This window comes from Trichomonas vaginalis, chromosome II, assembly GCF_026262505.1.
Source record: "Trichomonas vaginalis G3 chromosome II, whole genome shotgun sequence".
Classification (NCBI taxonomy): domain Eukaryota; phylum Parabasalia; order Trichomonadida; family Trichomonadidae; genus Trichomonas; species Trichomonas vaginalis.
Window position 1 is genome coordinate 14,061,286 of NC_067204.1, and position 16,333 is coordinate 14,077,618.

Consider the following 16,333-nt stretch of genomic DNA (forward strand, 5'->3'; position numbering starts at 1 on the left):
TTTTATATTATTTTTTAATCATTTTTTAATGTTTTATTTTTTAGTTTTTTCACAGTCTATTAATATTTCAAGGATAGCATTCTGCTCATGGAGTGGCTTTGGATGCATTAAAAGTCGAATTTTGCCAAATTCAAAGACTTGGTACCAATTACTTCCAGAAGTTTATATTTATTCAGAAGGTTATCCTGACCAAGTTCCACAACAAATCGTCAAAGAAAACAATCACTTAAGCATTCACTTTCGTAAGCTAGATTTGCAAACTTATGCTCTTTTTGGAACAGAATTTGATACAGCTTGGAATCATGCTCAAGCACGTCATATGATATCAATGCATGACTTTGTTACAGCTGTGCCTGATAAAGATTGGTACGTTTTCTTTGATGATGATACGTATTTCTTTATGGATAATTTACTCGATTTTCTTGAAGCTCATAATCCAAATGAAGATGCAATGTATGGTGTTACATATGGTGTTGCTAGTTTTTCAACTCCGTTCTTCAGAAATATTCACAAATGGCACGATTTCATTCATGGTGGCTCTGGCATTATATTTTCAAAGTCATTCATCAATAGAGTCAAAGAGTACTTCATTCCTTGCCAAGATATGTTCAATTTGGCAAATGTTGGATCAGATATCAGATTTGCTCTTTGTTTAGAGAGATATTTCGATGATCGCCCCGGTGGATATTCTAGTTACCTTCATCCATCTGCAGAACAGTTCTTCCCTGACGTTCCTGAAGAATTGGAAGACAGAAGACACCAATTTTTGCCTCAAATCTCCGCCCACCACATTGAAAAGGACAGAGCGTATATCTTTTATAATACAACAGTTTCCCAGTGGAAATTAAAGAATGGAACTGATGTTTACGCTGATTGGAGTATTTATGCTGCAATTCCGTTCAGAGTTGAGATATTCTCCGGCCAAATCACTAATTTCTACTTCGGATATAGGTTCTGCTACACGAATCTTAACCAAGCTTGTTCTAAATTGCAAACAATGATTACTCCTATCGATAACTCAGAGAATCCAACAGAATTCGTACAAACATTTGAAAGAGGATTTAGAGTAAGATATATATGTGATGATAATATGGAAAAAGGAGAACTTGCTCAAGAATTTCATGATGATTACAAGAATTACTCATTATCATTGAGAGTTAAGTGTCCTAAAGCAAGACAATTCTATAATAATCATCCAGGATCTGAATCTCCTTATGATATGTACGATGTTCCTGTTAATATGCTTTAGAAATTTTAAGTTTTGTTAATTTATTGTATTTTTTTCTTTCGCTTTATATACTAATGTAAATATTGTGTTTATTTAGAATATAATCTCAGTTTTTATCGACAAATATAATTGATCTCAATAATACACTATTCAACACACACATACAACAATTAGAATTGTTTTTTTTCAAAATGTGGGTCCATGGATTTGAACCATAAGCAGAAATGAAAATGTTAATAAGATAAAACATTAAATCAATCTATTTTGATCACAAACAATCACCAATGAATATATCTAAATGATACTTTAAGATTTGTACTATATTATTTGCATAAATATGAGAAACTAGATAAAATATCCTTTAAATAATCTTGCATTTTGAAATATGTCTTTCTATTATTGCTATTATCTATGAGAAACAAATATGATATAACTGGATCTTGTTAAAAACTTCAAATTCCAAAAACAAATTAAAATTCTTCGATATATTTGAAAATAGATTCCATTTATGAAATATAAATGCTTATCATATTATTAATTTAGTAATTAAATGCAGTAAATCTTTGTTACACTATATTCTAAAAAGTGTCACCTCGTGAAAAAAAAACTCGTTATTCTGAATGACGGAGAAAGGTGTAACGAATTCCTCCGTTTCGGATGCGCAGCAGCAGCTAGCTGAATTCTCACAAACGACATTTACAGATTTACAACACGATTTTCATGAATTAAACCATGAAATTGCGAAAGATTCCGTATTAGAACCATTCAGACACGAATATGCCAAACTTTTCGGTATCTTACAGAAATCAATGACAAACCAGGCAAGATATATTGAAAAAGGTCGTGTTATTGAGTCTGAAATTGTAGGAAATAAAGCGAAAGTTAGAACAGTTTCTAAATTAGCAGAAGAAGATTCACGCTCTATATCAAACCTCAACGAAGATCGCGATAAGAAACAAGCTGCACTTACAGATTTGCTTGCCTCCTTGCATGAAGCGATGGAAGCAAATGAAGTTGTCACCAGTGAAATTACTGGCTTAGAAAACGAATTAGAACGATGCGTTCTTGAAGAAAGAGGTCAAAAAGATGAACTTAGCCAATTAAAAGCAAGGCGTGTCGAATTGACAAAACAATTTGAAGAATTAAATCAACAAATCCCACAATTAAAAGAGAACAACAGAATCACACAAGAAAAGAAAGCAGCAAAAGACAAAGAAATACAAGATTCCATTGCTGAATTAAAACGCATCGACGAAACAGTTGAAGACAAGCAACGCGAAGACCAAATGGAGAGACAACATCTTTTCGAACTCGAACGTGACCGTGAAAATACCAGAAATCGTCTAAAAGAAATGAAACAACAAGTTGCAGATAAAACAATCGAAGTTGCTCAAGAACAAGAGACAGTAAAGCAGATAGACAAGAAAGTTCGTGAGCAAAAACGTCGTTTCGAGTCTGCAAAAAGCGAAAAACAAGAGATCTCCGAAAAATGTCAAAAATACCAAAAAGAACTTGATCTTTTAAACAGCCAGATTGTTGCTATCGAAGCAGACATTGCCAACAACCACAATGCGCTCATCGAACGCCAAAAAGTGGCTGATTCTGTATCTAATCAAGCTCAACAACAAAATAATAACAGAGACAAGATCCGTCTTAAAGTACAAGGCCTTCAAGAGCGTTACGAAGGTATCCGCAAAGACACAGACGCCGTCAGAACACAAGTAGATGCAACAGAAGACAGAATTGCAACATTAAGAAGAGAAGGTGAACTGACCAGGAAACAAATTGATACTTGTGTCAGAGACGAAAACAGCAAATTGAAGAAGAACGAAGGCGAGTTACAGCATCAGACACAAGCCCAAACAATACTCCAAATGTACAAGAACCAAGCTCACAACATTGATTGCGAAATTTCGATAATTAAACAACATTTGCAGGAGACACAAAAGAAAATCTACTCAATAGAGACGGAAAGAGAGCACTACAGCGAGGAACTCTCAGCTGCTACTTCACAGTTCCTCCATGGCCAGGAAACTCTAAAAGATTTGGCTTCAAAAGTTCAATCAAAAACTGCCGAAATTGTGAATGGAGATAGACATGTTGCACAACAGCAATCCCTTTACGAGAAGGTGAGAAGCGAACGTGAGATCTCATCAAAGAAGGTCAAAGAAGTGGAAGCAGAGATTACAGAGCTAGAAAACAATTTCGGAAGAATGAAATTCGCAATTGAACAACATAAAGATGATATCCACAGGAAGGCTATGGAGAAACTTAGAGATATAGAGTCATTGAAGAGAACAGAAGATGAAGATTCCCAGTTAAGAGAGAAATTGACTCAAGTCGAAATTGTTATCACGACATTGAACTCTACGATCGTTGCTAATGATGCAGAAATAAGCAAGATCAACTTGAGTATCAAGCACGCTGAAGATTCGCTACAGAAACACCTTCACAGACTTGAAAATGTCAAAAAAGATTCAGATGCTATTTCAAACAAGACCGTTGAGAAAGAAAAAGAGATGGACCAGGTCCAGACAATCTTGGAGAACCTCAAGAAACAGGTAAAGAGAGGTGAAAGAGATTATGACCTCAAAGAAATGGAAATTGCAAACTTGAACAAGCTGATTAACGAGAAATCGGCCAAATTAGAGGAAGTTGCTCAAATCGATGACCAATTAAGAGAAAGAAGAGAGCAAATTCACATAAAACAGAAAGAATTGATGCAATTGAGAGCAGAAAGAGCGGCCATGGAAGAAGAATTAGCTATTCCTATTAACATTCATAACTGGACATTGCTGGAATCATCAGATCCCCAAAGATTCGAAAGATTAAAGAGATATCAGGAATTACAAGCTGATTTGGTCGCAAGAACAAAGCAAGTTGCTGATCTACAGGATAAAATCAAGGAGAAGGAAAGCCAGTACAACATGTTGTCCGCTCAAGTAAGACATAAACCTGGAATTGAATTAGAACAAAAAGTGACAGAATATTCAGAAAAAGTGAAGTCAAAGAAATTCAATTTAGAAGAGGTTTCACGCAAATTGGAGCTGTACAGAGATGAAGTGAATGAGTTCCGCAAAGACCTTACAGACGTGAGAATGGAATTGATGAATGAGAGAAAGAAATGGATCAAACAGAAGAAGGCTGAACTTAAAGAACAGCACGATCTTAAAGTTCTTCAGCAACAGCTCGAGGAACAGAAGTTTGATGACGCACACGTCGCATTGGAATCTGTTAATAAAATGCTTACTCCATACGGTATTCATATGGATGAAACTGGTGGAGAAGTCACTCTTAATGACGCTAAATTGTAATCAAAATAAATATGTTATCTATTTATTATCTTTTTAATTTTTCTTATATATTTCATAACTACTTATTGATAAAGTTAAATGTTGTTATCTTGGATGTATATTTCCATTGCAACCTATATAAAGAATGTTTGAATAGGAGTGTATTTCATTACTTCATGATGAGAAAAACATGATTGCCTAAACAAAATGTTACTTAGACTATGAATAACATTAATGTTAAATGAATAACTACATTCCTGACCGCTTGCATATGAATCAAATGGGATAAATATCACAGAACAAATCCAATGGAATTTGATCATTGGTAATGAGAACTTCTGTTGTTCTATTCATTACATAGCAAAAGCACTAAATATTATCACTAAGCGTGAAATCAAAATAGCTTTAGTATTGTTTTTTCATACATCATTTGAAATTTTTTTGGATTATTGTGTTTACTGACCAAAACGCAAATTGATCACTTTTCACGCAGTATTGCTCATACTATTTGTATTCATCTGGTTGTAAAGGATTTTGATATCAATTCACACCTGTAAATGTAAGCAAAAAGGTGACACTGGAAACGCCTAACGGCTGATAACAGACGAGAAAAAAATTATGAGCTCTCAAGTTTCACCGTTCGGAGACGAATTCGGCCTTGTCGAACATCATCTTCGTATACAAACTCAAGCACCACAATTAAAGATTACTGAAATGTTAGATATTACGCAAAAAGCAGGCACATTTCAATTCCAAACTTTCGTTAAGTCAATGGAAAATCCAAATATCGTTCATGTCTTCTTAGATGCAAGCACTCTTCAACAAGGAGTAGCTGACATTACATCAAAAGGCGTCAGACTTCCAACTAAAAACGGATTGCAATTCAATGCTTCAAAAGTAACACTTCCTCCAGGAAAGGAAGAGTATACTCTTGTTCACCTTATCGTTGCTCTTGGTAAAGTGTCCAATTATCTCAATCCTGTTGCTGCAATTTCAGGAGATAACTTCCTTCCTTTAGAAAATGTTACATCTGCTAACATTCCACAAGGATACGACAGCTTGAGAACATCTGCTAAGGGTGATTTTGTAATTTTCAAACCACAACAATACAATACACTTCATATCATCAAAATCAAAGGTGGTGACAACGTTGCTGCTAAGCCACTTGATTGCATGAAATGCGACAACTGCCATAAACAGTACGCTGTCTTCTATTGCACTAATGATAACATGAAATTATGCATTAACTGCGACCAGAAGATCCACAGCTCTGGCGTTGCGAAGAACCATGTCAGAAAACCACTCGGCGAGGTCTTACCAACATTCCAGCCATGCCCAGAGCATCCAGATCACATGGTTCAGTATTATTGCGAACAGTGTGCACTTCCTGTCTGCATTGAGTGCAAAGTTCACGGTAACCACTCCCATAGAGATACTCTCAAGCATAAATTAACAGGAATTACACAGGCATACGAACAAATCGGCGCAAAGATGAATATTCCTAACCCAGTTCGTGTCAACCGCGAGAAAGTCCTCAAGGCTTCAATCGCGGAAGCAGAAGATACCGTCCAAAACCTTCAAACAAATCTTACTAACGTTTTAGCCGAAATCAAGAGGATTGCAGACGCAGCTTCCAACGAAGCCAAGCAGTTAATTGGCCGCCGCATCGTTGAAGCTAAGTCCAGCCTCGCAGAACTTCAGCGTAAATACGATCAACTCAAATCTACGAATACAATGCTCGAAAACTACTATACAGATGGAGATCCAGTACCATTCCTTCAAGAATTCCATCGTACAGAAGTTCTCGACAAAGATATCGAAACAACTCTCGATTTACAACGCGTTAATGGCATCAAAGCCGATGTTGCCGTTTTCGGAAGCCTTTCTATCCAGTCTCCGAAGCCCGTCGACATTCCAAAGGCCATCGAACGCTCACTTCCAAGAGGAACAACTACATCTCACAACCAATCATCATGGCCGACCTCCACAACGCATAGAGATGCAGACGAGGAGTCAGAGAAGGGCGCCAAGATCACAACTCTCGATAAAATGGCCGAGAGGAAGCGCAGGAAGTACGGAAAGCAATTTGACGAAATTGACTTTGTTCCTTTCGAAGGATCCGAAATCATTGAAGATGAAGAGACAGCCAGGAAGCTCTACCTCTGCTTCCCATTCAAAGGAATGCCTGAAACACATCTCATGTTCTCTACATCGTCAGATGGCAGAGATATCCAGGAGATGCACAGGCAGATCGATGGAAAGGGAATCACGGTCATTCTGATCAAGGCTGGAGGACACGTTTTCGGCGGTTTCGCAGCTTCTAAATGGAACAGCGAAATGAGACCTTTCGGAGAGAATTCTTCATCGTTCCTCTTCTCTATTGATAGAAATGCTTTCATCCCTGCACACCCACAGTCCGAGGATCCTGTTTTCTTATGCGGAACTCCGGATTCTTTCGCTTTCGGAAGAGATGATTTGGTTCTTGCTGGAAACTTCGACCGCTGCGCTTCAACCATCGAAAATACATTCGGTATTGGTTTAGAATACGGAAGTGAAGCTGCTCAGAAGTTCCTCGCTGGCCAGCCAAGATTCAAAGCTGATAATGTAGAAGTTTGGGGATTCTTCTCTCCGGCTAACTAAGAATTTATATATATATTACCTTCTTTTTTTATATTTTATTTGAACACACTCAAAAAAAAAATTTATGTCAATAAAAAAAATCTTTTTTTCGCAGATTTGTAAAAATGACGCATTTTTTATTTATTACGTGTAACGATAGAATATGATTCAAAATTGAATGTATGGCGGAAATAATAATAATTTATACTAACTCGTAAATTGAAAGGTAAATCCACTCACTTTTATTTGCACCATTATCTACCTTCCTCGTTAATAAACTATCTCTTATTTTTAAGATATAATTTCCATTCTATTATGATAATTCACTTTGCATCTCATGATATAGATAAAGTTTAAGCCATGACATTATGGATTTTAGCAAAGCAATCAATATACTATGATAATTTCTCTTTCAAACTAATAGAACTCTCTAGGTTTGGCTTCGTATATTTTGGAAATATTTTTTATTTATCCATTACTTATATAAGTATTAATAAGGTATAAGATGTTCCAGCATGATAATTTTCAACCAAAATCTTATGTATCAAATTCCTTTAATGAAATTGACATTATTCGTTCGAGAGATAACAGACAGTTCGTATATAAATCTTCGATTTATCGCAATTGCATTATAAGCATCATATTCTGAATTCTCAAACCCCTCATTAATGTAATGATGTTTAAAAAATTGCGAATTTTTATTCATCTCTTTAGGAATTAAATTTCACTCAGTACGCTGAAAAGAGATAAAAGATTTATTAAGATCAAATATCGATTGAATTTTACAAAAATTAACGTTTTTTATTTAATTCAATCTGTGACATAAAAAAACAAAAAATATCAGATTGATTATGCTGGATAAGAATTTCTAAATTTTACAATCTGAAATTTAGTCATTAAATAAACTATTGATGACAGATGATGTTAGCGTAGAGAAACCATTATTTAAATATATTCCTAATGAAATAGATTCTAGTGGAGATGACAATTCATCGCGTGCTTCGTCATTAGCTGACTCTCAGAGCTCAAGCGATAATAAAAATACATCTCCAATGCAAACAATGTCAACACCTGAATTAGCATCAGAAGTTGCCTCATTACAGCCAACTTCCAATTCTTCCAAAGCAATAGCAAGAGGGCAAAGCCAATTCTTACCTCCGCCACCATCAAAAAGGCCACCGCCACCAATCAAAACTAAAGAACGTTCCTATACGCTGAAAAGTTTGCCAATACCGCCACCACCAAGCATGAAACCACCGCCACCAAAAAGAACAATCCCCATTCCAAATTATGGTCCAGATGATAGTATTAGCAATCCTCCATTATCAATACCAGATCCTCCACCATTTACTCCACCTCCTCCAATGCATCACTCAATGAGCGGTCTGCCAAAGCAATTACAAGCAAAAGCTCGAAGAAGAGAAAAAACTGTTTACGCTCCGATGACTGCTCCCATCGTGCAAGATGATTCTTCAACAATTTTGTCATTTTTGGATAGTTCATCAACAAATGTGAAAGGAACCGGAATGTTCTACGAACCAGTGGAGCATGTAAGACTACCACCTAGACCTAGATCAATTAGCTGTCTCCAAATGCCAATTGACTTTTCTAACCCTTCATTTTTACAGGAACAAGCTTCGGTTTCAATAAAGGAACCTGCTAAGAGAGCAATGCCCACTCGTAAGCGAATAGAAAGAAAAACTGGTAGTTTCATTGGAAAAAGAGATAAATCTCTCATCGATACATCAGAAGAGGATACAAGCAATAAAGAAAAGCGAAAAAAAATACTTCAGAAAGCTACATCTGTTGAAGATCCAACGCTAAATGATGAAAATGGAGCTTGGAGAAAATTACCAGAAACTCTTACGGAAGATGACTTGAAATCGGAAATAGAGAACCTCAAGAAAAAGATTGCAATCGTTTCTGGTCAAAACAAGTTCCTAAATACAAAGAAGGCGGAATTTGTCGAAGAACTTAGAAATCTTCGTAATAGAATTACAGAAATACTAATGGAAGATGATAACCTTTAAGTTGTTTAACCTAATTCAATATTTTTGTATAGATATATAAAATTGTTTAAATACTAAATCAAATTTTTTTAAAATTCGTGTATCTTAGATATCCATAAGTATATACAAGACAGTTTATTAAATACAAATAAAGAATTTTCTATATACAAACAAAAATTAAATTTCGGCAATTTCCTGAGGCCATTCAACTAACTCATAGCTATCCATGTTATGAAAAGCACCAAATGGTATAGGCCACGTATACCATTTTGATATTGATCCAAAAATTTCTTCCCAATTGCTTAAACAACTGGAGTTATCCCAATCTACGGCGATATCGGCCAGGTTTTCGAAGTCTGTGATGTTTTTTGAAATTTCAAAAGTACTTCCGCATAAAAAAGCCATCGTAAACATTGTAAAGAAAAGAGCTTGAGCTACATACAAAATTAATATATAATGCGATAAAGGAAACGCATTTTGGTCAATATCTTTCTTAATAACGAAAATTAATGAAATGAAAAACAATGCTATGTAGATAAACCCGTAGAAATTAAACAGATAGAACAGTTTGTAGTTTTTCTTCCCGACAAACGATGCTACCCAATCACAGTAATGATCTGGTCGTAAGACGATTCTTTTGGCTGTTTTGAAATAGTGTACTCTTTTCGGAAGTTTCTTCTTATCGATAATCTTAAGCTGTGAGTCATTTGTAACGATGCCGCTTAAAAAATCAAATTGTTTATCTTTTTCTGTGTTTGGCTTAAGTGGATAGTAAAAAGGTAAGTATCCTGGTCCCTCTAATATTGTGTTAATATATGAAATCAAAAAGAGCGAAAAAATTACGGTCAATAAGATAACGAAATACCATTTGAGCTTCAAAGATGGTACAACAATTGAGGCAAATGCTAAAAATGATGTAATCATCACTGTTAATACATATATTGGTAATCCTGGATTAACTTCCCAATGGTTGATGAAAGTTTTGTTGAGAGAAGGCACGAAATTTAAGGAAAGACCACATATCTTTCGATACGTGTAGTAATCAGTCGGATCTGGAAGTTGCCTCTCTGAAGAATTAACTTCCATCAAGAATGTTCAATATTTTCTATAGATTGAATTGAATTGATACGATATTGATCTTATTCTATATTAATTGTACATGTTTATTTCATAAAAATATAAAATAGCATTGTCAGATTCTTCAAAATAAGAGTATGTTGCAGAAGGCCGAAAGAACTATATGATAATAAAGTAGGGCAGTAATATTATTATTAGGTCAATTTTCGCAGCATTAAAAATGTTCTAAGTCTATTTTTCATTGATGAAAACTACAATTTTTTCCTTTTTTCCTTCTCAAATTATCAACTGCTAAAACAAATTTGAGATATATTTGGACATCCACACACCATGAATAAAGATCATCTAATCAGCCTCTATCATACAATATGAAAGAATGTTCTTTATCTCAAATGTTTTATCTTCAAAAAATAAAAGTAAATTAAAAATATAATGTCAAGTTTTTAAATAAATATCGTAATTTTCAAATAATAAAAAAAGAGAGATAGGACAGTTAATGTAATTAGTTGGAAACTGGATCATCGTAGATCTTCTGGAAGAGTCTAGCGAATTCTCTAGCCCAAGCGCGAGCGACTGTTTCTGTAGAAAGAACTGATTCGAAAGCGTTCTTTCTCATTGTGTTGTAGAGATCTGGCTCATTGAAGAGAGCGATAGCGCGCTCGACGGCCATGATGAAGTCTCTGTGTCTGTGAGCCCAGAAGACGACACCGTTTCCTGTACGCTTCTCTCTGTCGAACTCGAAGACTGTATCAGCAAGACCACCTGTTCTGAAGGCAATGCAAGGTGTTCCTGAAGCGAAAGCCTCCTGTTGGACAATGCCTGATGGTTCGAACATTGATGGGACGAGGAAGTAATCAGCACCGTGGCAGCAAGCTAAGCCATCTGTGAAGAATGCAGATGGATCAGCCCAGAATGACTCTGGATATCTGTTCTTGAGATCCCACATTCTGCCGCAGACTGGTTGACCGTATGATCTGTCATCTGGAGCAGCCTGGCCACCGACGATGAACTGCAATCTGCCGTTGAATTCGCGGTTGAGTTCCTCGAATGTGTCTGTGATTAAGTGGACACCCTTCTGTTCGACAATTCTGCCGACGAAGACAAACAAGCACTTTGATGGATCTGAGCTTCCGAAGTACTTCTTCTGGATGAATGCCTTTGCCTCTGTGTGGTTCATCTTGAGGTTCTCAAGAGCTTTGAGTCTCTCCTGGAATCTGATACCGTTGGAGAAGGCGAATGGCTTCGGGAACTGGCGTAAGAAGTAGTTGTATGGAGATCCTTCGAGCAACTCCTCGCGGTACTTCTTGGAAACTGTTGCCCACTGGTCTGTGCAGTGTAATGCGGAGAGTGATGGATCGAATGAGTGGTCGAAGTTATCGACGATGAGCTCATCTGGCAAGTTGTGGAGGTAGTGGAGGGCGCCAGTGTTCTGGTCTGATGGCCAGATCTTGCCGGCGTAACCGATACCCAAGTTGTGGAAGATGTGGAGGAACTGTGTGCCTTCGAAGACGGAGCCGAATGTCTGTCTAGCGTAGGCAGCGACTAAACCTGTTGGCCAGTCGTTTGTGATGACTAATGATGGGATGATTCTCTCCTGGCAGAGCAATTCGAGAGCACCCTTAGCCATCATGATGAGGTACTGGAGCTTGTATGATGTGGAGCCTGTTGGATATGGTGTTGAGAAGAATGTGTAGTTGTGGAGGAACCATAACTTGACACCATCAACGACACCGTAGTGGACACCGACTTCGAATTTATCTGGTGCGTAGACATCGATTGTTCTCTGGAACTTGATATCCCACTTTGTGAGGTAGTTTGTCTCACCCTTTGGACCGATGTTGTAGTATGGAGAAATGACGGAGACATCGACACCGATTGAGACCAATTCCTTGGCGAGTTCCCAAACCATTGTTGAGATACCACCGACACGAGAGAATGGGCCGAGTTCTGGTGTGACGAAGAAGATTGGGCCGAGGTTGTTGGAATCGAGAACCTTCTGTGCGAACTGTGATGGTGTGACCATCTTGGAGGCCTGAGCACATTTGAGTGCGCGCATGGCGATCTTCTCACGCTTCTGGATGACTTCGTCTTCCTTCTCAGAGAGCTTGATGAGGTCTCTGTTGGAGCGGATGTGGCGTGTTGCGAAGAAGAGAGCGTTTCTGAAGATGATTTCTTGTTGTGCGTTTCTGAGTGGAAGCATTGCGATGATCTTTTCGAGAGCTTCTGGGTCCTTGTTCTCATCATCGAACATGTCGAGGATCTTGATCATGAGCTCGTTGTTGGCGAGGACGGAGATGGAGTTGACGTTGAGAGCCAATTCGAGACGTGTGTAAACGTGTTCCCTGAGTGTTCTCTGGACTGTTGGTTCGATTGGTGGTGATTTCAGGCGGATTTCGTAGAGGTTTGTAGCGTATGGGAAGATATCGAAGAAGAGCTGTGATCCCTCAGAAGCAGCTTCGTTGTAAGCATAGTACTGTGGCTTGTCTGAGTTGGATGAGCCCTGTTGTGTGAAGAGAAGAAGTGGAACAATTTCGATGATTGATTCGTGTGAGATGTTCTTGAAGATTGGTAAGTTGGAGATGGATAACTCGAAGATGAGTGGATGTGGGTAGAATGAGGATGTGATGAGTGCGCATCTGTTGTTCTCTGGGCAGATTCTGATTGTGGCAGAGACTGCGTTGTTGACTTCGTGGTTGTATGTAGCTGGTAAGACTTGGACATCGCCGTTGAAGATCCAGTCAGCTCTGGAGCGAGACTGAGCGCGCTGCTTGAGGCAAGCGTTGAACTTTGTGGCGGATGGGTTGACACGATAGACCTTTGGCTTTGATGTCATGTCGTAAGCTGTTGGTAAGACAGTGAGCTGGTTGAGGCAGTTGCCTGTGATTGGAACATCTGTGTGGAAGAAGAGGAAGTCGATTGCGAGCTGGTATCTCTCGATTGGAAGTGGGGCGATGCCTGTTGTCATTGATGAGAATGGTGTGACAACAAGGTAGCCTTCTGGGAGTCTCTCCTGGCGTTCCTCGTAGAACTTCTTGAGGTTGGAGGAAGCAGCGATGTAGTGGAAGTCCTCTGTGTGTGAAGCGTTGTTGATCTCGTTGATGATGAGATCAGCGAATTCGCTGCACTGTGGGATGACACCGGACTCGAGGCAGAATGCTTCCTGCTGTGGCTGGCATTGCATCCAAACGAATGTGTCTGGATGTTCAGCCCAGATCATGGACATGATCTTCATGAGGAATGGAGAGCGCTTGGCCTTGCGTGTGATTAAGCCGCAGTTCTCGGACTTGATGTCGACGACAGTGCCTTGTAAGATGTTGAATCTGTTGTAGTGTGGCTCGTCATCTGGATCGATCTTTGTGAGTTCCTGAAGATCTCTGCCGTAGACTTGATCCCAATGGGAAACATCGCCGAGGAAGAAGCCGGAAACTCCGGGGATTTCGGCGAGTGTTGAGATCTCCTTAGCGAAGAGTTCCCATAACTTGGTGGAACGAACGTTGAGGAGTGTAACTTCTGTCTTCGGGCAGACAACTGTGACTAATCTGCCGAACTCGTCGATGTGGACTGTGTTGTACATTGAGTACTTACGAGATGACATGAGAACAGAGACGAGTGGTTCGAAGTCGAGAAGGACACGGAGCTTCAAGTTCCTTGCGTGCTCAGCGAACTGCTTGAAGAGTTCGATGCCACCGCACTCCTTGGAGATGACAGAGTGATCTGTAACGTGTGTAAGGAGATATGGCTTTGTTGTGGCAATAGCACCTGGAACGTGGACAGCTGTGACACCATTGTCGGCGAGGTCTTCGAGCTGTGCTTCGAGGGCGTCGAATCTGATTGGGCCGTTGTGGTCGAAGGCTGGGAGCTCGTGGATGACTTCCTGGCGAGCTGTTGATGGGAGAACGACGTATCTGACAACTTGGACGTTCTTGTCAACTTCGTATTCGCCGGATGGAAGGATGCGAGCGTAAGCAACATCGAAGAAGCCTGTTGTGTTTGGTGTGTACTTGCCTGTCTGGCGGAGGAAGAACTGCTTGCCGTTCTTTGTTGGAGCAGTAATGAGAAGCTTGCTGTCGCCCTGCTGTGGGAAGAAGATTGGTGTCTTGTATGTGACAACCTTTGTGACGGATGGATCCCAGTTATGGTAGTTGAGGAAGTTTGTGTAGAGAGCAGCGGCACGGCGAGCTGAGCTTGGTGTCTCGTGATAGCAGAGTGGTGCAATGATTGACTCAATGAAGTTGCGTGCGTGTGGTGTGCAGACTAATGGGTCAACGTTCTGGAATGCATCGAAGATAGCGTTGATCTTGTCCTTGGCGACGAATTCGTAGATCTGGGCTTCGTCAATGTTCATTGATGCATTGAGTGTCTGGTAGAAGTTATCGAAAGCAGATGTTGAATCGTTCTGTGTAGCTGGCTTGATATCAGCATCTTCGATTTCCTTGGCGTAGTTGTTGACGAGTGTGTAAGCGAAGGCAACATCGAGAAGGCCGCGTGCAAGAATGGCAGCAATGATAGCACGGAAGACTGGTGACTGCATTCCGCACTGGATCTGGATGGAGAACATGTGCTGTGGATCGTAGTCAGCTGGGAGGTTCTCTGGCTGTGCTTGAGCGGCTTCATCACGTTCGAGCTTTGGAACTTCTGTGAGTGTAAGAGAGCCGATGTTGCTTGGTGCAGCGATGGCTGATCTCTGAGCGAATGAGCCAACTGGGCCAAGTTGCTGACGGCGGGCAAGAGATCCAATACCAATGGATGTGCCGGCGCGTGATCCAATGAGAGACTGTGGTGTCTGCATTGGCTGCTGTAATTCGCTGCTGTCTGAGCGTGAAAATCCTTTCTTGCGGTTGGCGGAGATTGAATCCCATCCTTGAGCGATGAGGAATGAAATGTGTGCTTGTAAAATGAATGCCTTCCAGTTGATGTTGTAAACGTGTCCATCATCTGGAACGAGTGAGAGGAATCCGCCTGTCGGCTCGTACATTACAGGTGACTCCTGGAAAAAGAAAGATTCGGATTTAACAATTGAATCGAGAATAGCTTGTACTCTTGGTACTGAGCCTTGGCTGCGTTCGAAGTTGTAAAGAGCTTCTAAAAGACTATAGCAGATTGGGATAGACAATGGGATTTGCTCCAATTGCTCCTCTGGAAGTGGTTGAACACTCATAGCCTGAGCTTCATCCAATTGGGTGAAGAGCTCGGGCTTGGTGGAGTGAATATCACTTGACATAAATGATCTAAATTGAATACTTTAGAATTTAAGTACAGGTTGAATGTATATATGGGTGAGATGAAGTCACTTTTATTTTGATTAGCCGATATCTATGTATGATATATAGTAATATTTCGAAAAAACATTTATGTGAACACCTATCATTCAATTTGTGAAAAATAGATGGCCAGCCGCGCCTCAATTTTTGAGAATTTTTTCTGAGTGTGTCATTCAAATATATTCAGAATTTTTCTATGGGTTTTCAAAGTCTGTGAAGAGAACCCGATGAAACAACATATAATTGAATTTCTGAAGCATATATGGTCGAAGCCTGACTATGGTACTGCAACCCTCGATAGTATTGGCGATCCTAATTAGGTTTCACATATCTGAAATACATGTTATAGAATGGTTAATCATTAATTTCAAAAAAATACAAAAATCCTTTACCTATAATGAAGAAAAACACTATTTAGATTAATTGTAATCGAATCAACTGATTATTTTTCCAGGATTTTTCGAAATGAAATATTTGGATGATATGAAATTTCCAAAAATGAAAAAAAGCAGGTAGGTAATGGATAAAATTGCCATTTATTTCTGGTTGTTCCATTTTTCCTAAGATATAATGGTTAACTATATGGATTTGCGCCAATCAATAAAAAATATTAAAGCTTTTCAAAAGAAAAGCGGTAGGTGGAAAACATTTCGATTTATAACACAGGTCTCCTACATGTGCTTGAAAAACTCCCAGAAAAAATAAATATGCCTCTCTAAATTTTATCAATAAGGGAGTAGGAATAGTTGATTTTACGACATTTAAATACTATAACAAATTGTAATAAATACCTACTATTTGTTTTACCTAAAATTTTGAGCTAATTTGATTGGTCGAAAAAAATAC

At 38.9% G+C, this 16,333-nt stretch overlaps 6 protein-coding genes across 6 annotated transcripts; 4 read left to right on the top strand and 2 right to left on the bottom strand.

Annotated features, from left to right (window-relative positions):
- Position 1: 1 nt before the first annotated feature.
- Positions 2–1,290, top strand: TVAGG3_0542090 (beta1,3-galactosyltransferase family; the record flags this gene model as incomplete). The annotated part of the gene is made up of 1 exon (XM_001323003.1): positions 29–1,249. One exon carries the CDS (start codon positions 29–31, stop codon positions 1,247–1,249), a length of 1,221 nt encoding a protein of 406 aa, XP_001323038.1.
- Positions 1,291–1,848: 558 nt separating this feature from the next.
- On the top strand, positions 1,849–4,542 carry TVAGG3_0542100 (cilia- and flagella-associated protein 58-related family; the record flags this gene model as incomplete). Its single annotated transcript, XM_001323004.1, has 1 exon — positions 1,849–4,542. The coding sequence occupies one exon, from the start codon at positions 1,849–1,851 to the stop codon at positions 4,540–4,542; it is 2,694 nt and encodes an 897-aa protein (XP_001323039.1).
- A 567-nt stretch (positions 4,543–5,109) lies between these two features.
- On the top strand, positions 5,110–7,407 carry TVAGG3_0542110 (zinc ion binding; the record flags this gene model as incomplete). The annotated part of the gene is made up of 1 exon (XM_001323005.1): positions 5,140–7,161. The coding sequence occupies one exon, from the start codon at positions 5,140–5,142 to the stop codon at positions 7,159–7,161; it is 2,022 nt and encodes a 673-aa protein (XP_001323040.1).
- A 594-nt stretch (positions 7,408–8,001) lies between these two features.
- TVAGG3_0542120 (uncharacterized protein) lies at positions 8,002–9,217 on the top strand (the record flags this gene model as incomplete). Its single annotated transcript, XM_001323006.1, has 1 exon — positions 8,052–9,170. The coding sequence occupies one exon, from the start codon at positions 8,052–8,054 to the stop codon at positions 9,168–9,170; it is 1,119 nt and encodes a 372-aa protein (XP_001323041.1).
- A 109-nt stretch (positions 9,218–9,326) lies between these two features.
- On the bottom strand, positions 9,327–10,235 carry TVAGG3_0542130 (cysteine S-palmitoyltransferase protein; the record flags this gene model as incomplete). Its single annotated transcript, XM_001323007.1, has 1 exon — positions 9,327–10,235. The coding sequence occupies one exon, from the start codon at positions 10,233–10,235 to the stop codon at positions 9,327–9,329; it is 909 nt and encodes a 302-aa protein (XP_001323042.1).
- A 416-nt stretch (positions 10,236–10,651) lies between these two features.
- On the bottom strand, positions 10,652–15,447 carry TVAGG3_0542140 (glycosyl transferase; the record flags this gene model as incomplete). Its single annotated transcript, XM_001323008.2, has 1 exon — positions 10,729–15,447. One exon carries the CDS (start codon positions 15,445–15,447, stop codon positions 10,729–10,731), a length of 4,719 nt encoding a protein of 1,572 aa, XP_001323043.1.
- Positions 15,448–16,333: the final 886 nt, after the last annotated feature.